Raw genomic sequence first — 6976 nt, forward strand, 5'->3', positions numbered from 1 at the left:
GCGACATATCAGGGAGACTTGGAAATGGAGATATCTTAGGTGACCCAGGACATTGACTTAATTGCCCAGGAAAGAAAAGGACCATAGGCTATTAGCTTGCAGGAAAGACACTTGCAATGGCAATCACATACAAAAAAAAAAAAAAAAAATGAGAATTATCATCAAATAGAAGTAAAGGGCATACCATCATTATTACTATTAGCTTCTGGAACTCGATTAGGTTTTTGAACTATTCCTGCAAGTCCAAGCTCCACCAGTAGAGACTTTACAGCAGGCATAAATATTTCGTTGTAAAGAGAGAAAATATCAATGTGCTCCTGCCCAATTCTCTATTTCCAAACCATTCAAACATTCAATCTTCCATGGAAAATTAAGAGCTTAAGAGATAAAATTAAGAAACCTACCCCACTGCGATTTGCTGATGCCCAATCAACAAACACATTACGAAAAACCTGTAGTTTACAATGCAGTTGCTTCCTATAGTTGTAGATGATTTCTCTGAAGGTTAGGTTCATTTGAGATATCTACCACCAAGAACATAAACAGAGTAAATATAAAATAGATAACTGAATAGAAGCACACAAGCTGTCACATGTTGCAAACTGCAAACCTTAGCAACTGCGTAGAAACAACAGAGGATGATCTGGTCAATATGGCGGCTAAAGAAGAGAGAAGTTCGCTGATTGAGGATTTGTTGAATAAGATAGTAGACATTCTCCCTTATCTGTTGAGACAGTTGAATGGACAAAACTGTTAGGTTCTATTTGCATCCTACATTTTGTGGAAGGGAAGGAAGCCAGAAGAAATAAAAGAAGATAACAAATTAGAATTATTAAGATTCTTAGTTAACAATTTTAATAATTATTATTTTTAATTAATATTTAAATATTTTCTACTCAATAAAATAATAGAATATTTTCCTATTTAATTAAATATAATCTTGTTATTAGTGTATATTTATAATGTATGACTGTTATATTATTTTATGATAAAAATAATATTTTTAACTAAATTATAATTTATTGTATGTGAAAATTTAAATTAATAAATGATTCTTTCCTCCAATAATTTAATTAATCATTATTATAATAAAAAAAATAAACAAAAAGAACACAAAAAATTAAGATATATACAAATCTTGCTACACTAAGTAGCAAGATTTAAATGACAGCTCAATCTGATCTAAATGTATGTCAAGGTAAATCTCGTTAAATCAAGTAGCGAGATTTGCTTATATTAATTTTAGGTGTGACATGTGACAAATTTCATTGGTTTATCCAATGAAATTTGTTTAAATCTTACTGGATGAAGTAACGAGGTTACTATATATATATATTTTTAAAAAGACAAAAGGGCAAAAATACTCGCAGAAGGTTCTATCAATATAACCCATTTTCCGCCCCCAGGGCTGAGCTCAGGTGGCAGAGCGAGCTTCGGGCGTTTCCGCTTGACGGTGAGCCTATTCCTGGCACCCCGGGTTCGATTCTGCGCCTGGGCACCTGAAATTAACATTTCTGTGGTGTATGGGGCTGCATCACAGGACGTGGGATTAGTCACCAAGCCGGTGCGACGGACCGTAAAACGGACGTCGTTGACGGCAGGTGGACACCCGGGACGTACCCAAAAAAAAAATATAACCCATTTTCCCAACGAGGAGATGGTGGATCCGTGGCTGCTTCTCCATGGTTCCCGCGGAGTCCTAAAGTCCACTGGCGGGGCCCAGTGCACAGGTTAGCAAAAGAGCACGAGCAGAGGCAATTTTTTTTTTTTTTTTTTTTTTTACGAGCAAAGGCAATGTAATCGAATGGTGAAATGTCAACTCCTCATCCTCCCTTGTCCAATGCCATCCTCTCCCTGTCTCCCTGCCAAGCGGAAAAAGAAAGAAACAACATGGCCGCCACGCTCAGCCTTCTGAAACTTGGCTCGCCCAAAAATCCACTCTGCAACCCCCGAAATATCCCATGTCTCCCCAGCCCACCAAAATTAACCATCCCCACACGCCCACTTCACCCAAAATTACTCCTCCAAGAGACCATCCGCAGTTTAGAATCAGCTTCAGTTCCCCTCACAGCCCTCGCATTTCCCTTCTTTCTAGATCCCAAGGCAAGTGCAGAAATCAATCTCCCTCTTTGTATGCCCTCAACCCGCTTGCTTCAACATCTGTTGTTTCTCTTTTGTGCATTTCTAATTCTAAATTTTGGGGGTTGAATTGCAGGATGCGGTGGCTGTTGGTGGAGAATTTGGGTTGTTGGAGGGACGGACACTGGCTCTCATACATCCCTTTGTGATGGGGTGTTTGTTCTTCTACACGTTGTGGGCTGGGTACCTCGGTTGGCAATGGCGCAGGGTTAGGACAATACAGAGTGAGATTAACGAGCTTAAGAAGCAGGTTAAGCCTGTTCCAGTCTCGCCAGAAGGGTCTCCAGTTGCTGAAGCTGCTCCCTCCCCCATAGAAGCTAAAATCCAGCAGCTCACGGAGGTAGGCTTGCTTCCTTGCTTGCTTTGTGCGTGCTCAATGTGCAGGCAGATGGCAGCATTTGCTCCCTGTTAAAAGAGTAGTTACTTGATAAATAGAATTCTGCAGTTTGGGCCTCGAGTTGTTTCTGTTAGACGATTCGATTATTTTGCAAGTGAGATCCTCCTAGTCATGTTTCAAGTTTGGCTGTGCTGTGTCTAATTGGATAACATTAGCAATTTACTGGAAGATAGTGTTTGGAACAAGGATTTAGTCTGCATTTTTAGATTTGAATTTGAATATATTTGAACAAAATTTAATATAATTTTGTATTACATCTTATCCGAATCCACACAAATCCAAATTCAAAGTAGGCTAAGGTCTTAAATGGTTATCCGTTGAAATATTTTATGCATAAATGTCTAACCAGAAAAATATAGTTTACTTAAATTTTTATGTTAAACTTTCTTTTTCAGCAAGCATAACCCCCAACATTTATTGAAAATCATAAGGGAGATATATATAAATATATATATATATATTATATTTTTATACATATATATTTATTTATATATGCATTTTTAAAAGTAAGAAATAAACTTATATGGAATATATTTTATGTATTACTTGTGTGCTTAAATGCCTTCATGACTTGTGTCATCCTGTCTTAAAAATTTTATGTCATGAAATTGTCTTTAGGGTGTTATATTACATAACTGGTTCATGGATTATTCATGAAATGCATGTGAACTTGTTAGACCACTCTTATGCTCAAACTTATTTTTTTTTTTTCATATGTTGCATGTTTTTAAATTCAAATCTTTTTACGAGTCTTACGTTGTGCTTAAATTGTAATGGTTTGTGTATATTTATTACTTTGTTCTTCATGTTAGTTTTATTTGGAATGACCAGTTATTGTTTTATGAAAAATGTCAAAAACAAAAAAAAGGAGAGTATTTCTGAACAAATTGAAATTATTTTTCAAAAATAGGGAATTCTCTTTACTAAGTTTGTTTTAAATGATCAAACTTTTCTACTTAACTTAACCCTTTTTACTGATGTCAAATAGGGGAGAATGTCTTTTAGCAAAATGATAATGATCGAAAGGGAAATTTTTAGGGGCAAATCATAGGGATAATTGTCTGAGTGTGTGCTTTTTGCAAAAATTGAAATGCATGATCTTTGTTGTGTCTTCTTTCATGAATATGCTTGAGTTGTTATGTTTATTTTTACATTACATATTCTCAGGGGGAGCCTTTTCAGGCTGTACCCATTTTACTCTAATGCGTTTGTCATCATCGAAAAGGAGATTTTGATAATGACAAACCGCAAATTACTTATATGTATATTTAGTGATTGAATATGTTATAATTCAACACACATATAAGAGGACTGAAAATGGAAACCAAAGATGCATAAAACTCATATGATTAGGGATTTTCCATGAAGATTAAAGTAAAGAAGATAAAAAAGAAGACATTTTGATTTTATTTGTATGTGCATTTAGGTTTTTATATTTTAATTTGTAATATATGCATGCATCCTACATGATATGTTTTGAATGTTCAGACAGAATCGTAGACAAACCTTAGGGCTGACTTCGATCGATCAACGCAAGGTTTTTAGGTTTAATTAAAAAGCCTAGACTTTAGATAAATCCTAAGTTCCTGCATGTAACTTTTACTCAAAAACAGGACTTAGGCATAAGTTTGAAAGTGTTTCGGACAACCAAACCTTGTGTGTTGAAAACACCTCGTTCAACCGAATGGTTGAAGAGTCAGAAAGGTTGACTTGGGTCGGTCAACTGAACCAAAATGAACTAAGTGTCCTAGGTCGAACGAACATATAGTACAGACTTTTTCACCTTCCCTGGGCGCCCAAACTTTACGTTCAAAAATACCTCGGGCAACCAAACTCTACGTTCAAAAATACCTCGGGCAACCAAACTCTAAGTCTGGCAGACCGAACTTAGAACAAGACGACCGAACCTTGAACATTTGGAAAATCACCTTGGTTCAGCCACCCAAACCTGTCCTCGGGCACCCAAACGTGAAAAACACCTTTTTTCTGTATAAGTCTGTTCGGGCGACCGAAACTCTCAGGTTACAAAAAATTAACTGCGGTAATTGAGGTTAAAATTTAATTAAATTTTTTAAAAATTCCCAATATGTCCCCAACGGTCATATTTTTTAGAAAAAACTAAAAGTACTTTTTTCATTTGTTTCATTAGCAATTTTGATTAGTAAATAATTTTCTCTCAAATATTTTTAATCTCTTGTTAATCAAAGTTCCCCCACTTATATTTTTATTGCAAAATCATTGTTGGGGTAAAATTTTATACTCTCCAAACTCTCTTTATTATTCTTTAGAAAATCTTTTGAAAGAAAGCATATATTTTGTTTGTGCATTTTGTATTTCAAAATCACTTACTCTCACGAGCTTACACTTTTGATAAACAATCTTTGAGAGCAAGATTAAAGGTTCACATTGTTTTTGCTTTGATAAATAATTTTGTGGAGAAATTTTTATTTGGGTTTAAATTTTTGTTGTGCATATCATGTACATTATTTTTGAAAGGTTGAAAATATGTTTTTGAGAAAAGCACCCTTACTCTACTGAGTACATTTCATATCATTAGAGAGTGCATTTCTTTGAACTTTATTGTGTACATCTTTATTTATATTTAGAAGCACTTTATCATGTACAAAAATTATTTTTATTGTACCGGTTGGGTTCATCCCATTAATTGGACTGGGGAGTCTTAATCCCGTAAATGAGACTGGTTCGGTTCAGTTCGAAAATTGAACTAGGGAGTCTCAGCCCCGTCAGTGAGACAAGTTGGGTTCAACCTTATAATTGAGCTGAGATTTTCCTCGCCCCATAAGGAGAGGATGTAAACGGCTTCTATTCTACCCACTTAAGTGAGCAGGTTTATTGTAATCTTCGGAGGGTATGCCTAAGGTAAAGACGTAGGCTGGTTTGACTGAACCCCGATAATAAATATCGTGTGTCGTTATTTTCTTATTTCGTTTACTTTCTACTCTTTAATTTATGCATGTGTATGTCTGCTCATGTTTTGTTACAACCATCTTGCATGCACACAGAATTAATTTAAATGTGATATGTAGCACACATGTATGTATGCGCACATTATTCACTTACTTTACATGTTTTATTTCGAATGGAATATGAGATGTGATGAATCGGCATAATTGTTTAAATTAGAAAAAAAGTTTTAAATGTCCAATTCACCCTCCTTTTAGAATCACACCAATTCCAACATATTGATTACAATATACGTAATTTAATACTATGTTTTGTCTGAACTATACAAATTTAAATTTAAAATTCAAATTTTGTGCTCCCAAAGGAAGGTAAGAGTTCACCACAAATAGAATTTGGCTTTGTGGTTATTGTAATACTGACCCCTTTAGAGTATCTGAACTACTGGGATTCAAAATGCAGGAGAGAAAGGAGCTGGTTAAAGGGTCCTTCAGGGACAGGCACTTCAATGCAGGTTCAATATTGTTAGCATTTGGAGTGTTTGAGGCAATTGGTGGTGGAGTCAACACATGGTTCAGGACAGGAAAGCTGTTCCCAGGGCCTCATTTATTTGCAGGAGCAGGTAACTGAAACATAGCTTTGCACTTACTGATACCTATTTGCAAGAAATCTACAATACACAAAGAACCACTTTTGAAATCTCTAGTTATCTGCATTGTTGATTCTAGAGGCATTTTGGGTAATTGCTGATCTTGCAGCTTTGGGATTCTTCTGCCGACAGGAATTACAGTGCTATGGGCAGCGGCAGCGGCTCTCGTGCCTGCAATGCAGAAAGGGAGTGAGACAGCTAGAAATCTTCACATTGCATTGAATGCATTAAACGTTCTGCTCTTCATATGGCAGATACCAACTGGAATTGATATAGTTTTTAAAGTGTTTGAATTCACTACGTGGCCTTGAATTGCAAACAATGTTTTAGAGTGAGCCTGTTCTCTCTTCTAAGCTCATTTGGGTTTTCTGCATTCTGATGGTTGTATTTTACTTGCTTTTCAAACTTCAATCTTTCCTTCTCCATTTCCTCATTTATTCTTTGTAGCCTTTACAAGCAAAGATCTTCTGTCAAGTACGCCAAAACACTTCAACTGCAACGAATATTTGGAAGTTTGCAGACATTTCATTGCATGCTGGCTGATTGCTGATAATTGTGGGTTCAGGATTTTTTGAGAGAGGGGGCAGACTAGACTTTGTAGAAGAACTTATAACATCCAGTATTTTATATATATAAATTTTTTTACGTTTTAGTTACCATTTTTTCTTATGAGCTAATCAAATTATTGTTTTGGGACAAGACATAAAATTGTATAAAAATTGTACTCTCAAAATTCATTCATGCTGCATTAGGTAGCATGGATTTCAAACCTTAAATTTGGATTTATATGGATTTTGATAAATTTCAATATAATTTTATATTATATCTTATCCAAATTTAAATTCAAGGTCTCTCCAAACATAGGGTTA

General features: G+C 35.4%; 1 protein-coding gene across 2 annotated transcripts; it reads left to right on the forward strand.

Moving 5' to 3' along the window:
* Nucleotides 1-1804: 1804 nt before the first annotated feature.
* Nucleotides 1805-6630, forward strand: LOC131165925 (uncharacterized). 2 transcript variants are annotated; one of them, XM_058124105.1, is made up of 4 exons: nucleotides 1805-2103; nucleotides 2216-2479; nucleotides 5921-6080; nucleotides 6240-6630. In XM_058124105.1, the coding sequence occupies exons 1-4, from the start codon at nucleotides 1813-1815 to the stop codon at nucleotides 6416-6418; spliced, it is 894 nt and encodes a 297-aa protein (XP_057980088.1). In that variant the 5' UTR covers nucleotides 1805-1812; the 3' UTR covers nucleotides 6419-6630. The 2 variants fall into 2 exon arrangements, with proteins under 2 accessions (XP_057980088.1, XP_057980089.1); XM_058124106.1 differs by having other exon boundaries at nucleotides 1815-2103; nucleotides 6217-6630.
* Nucleotides 6631-6976: the final 346 nt, after the last annotated feature.

The sequence above is a fragment of the Malania oleifera genome, chromosome 10 (assembly GCF_029873635.1).
Source record: "Malania oleifera isolate guangnan ecotype guangnan chromosome 10, ASM2987363v1, whole genome shotgun sequence".
Taxonomy (NCBI): Eukaryota; Viridiplantae; Streptophyta; class Magnoliopsida; order Santalales; family Ximeniaceae; genus Malania; species Malania oleifera.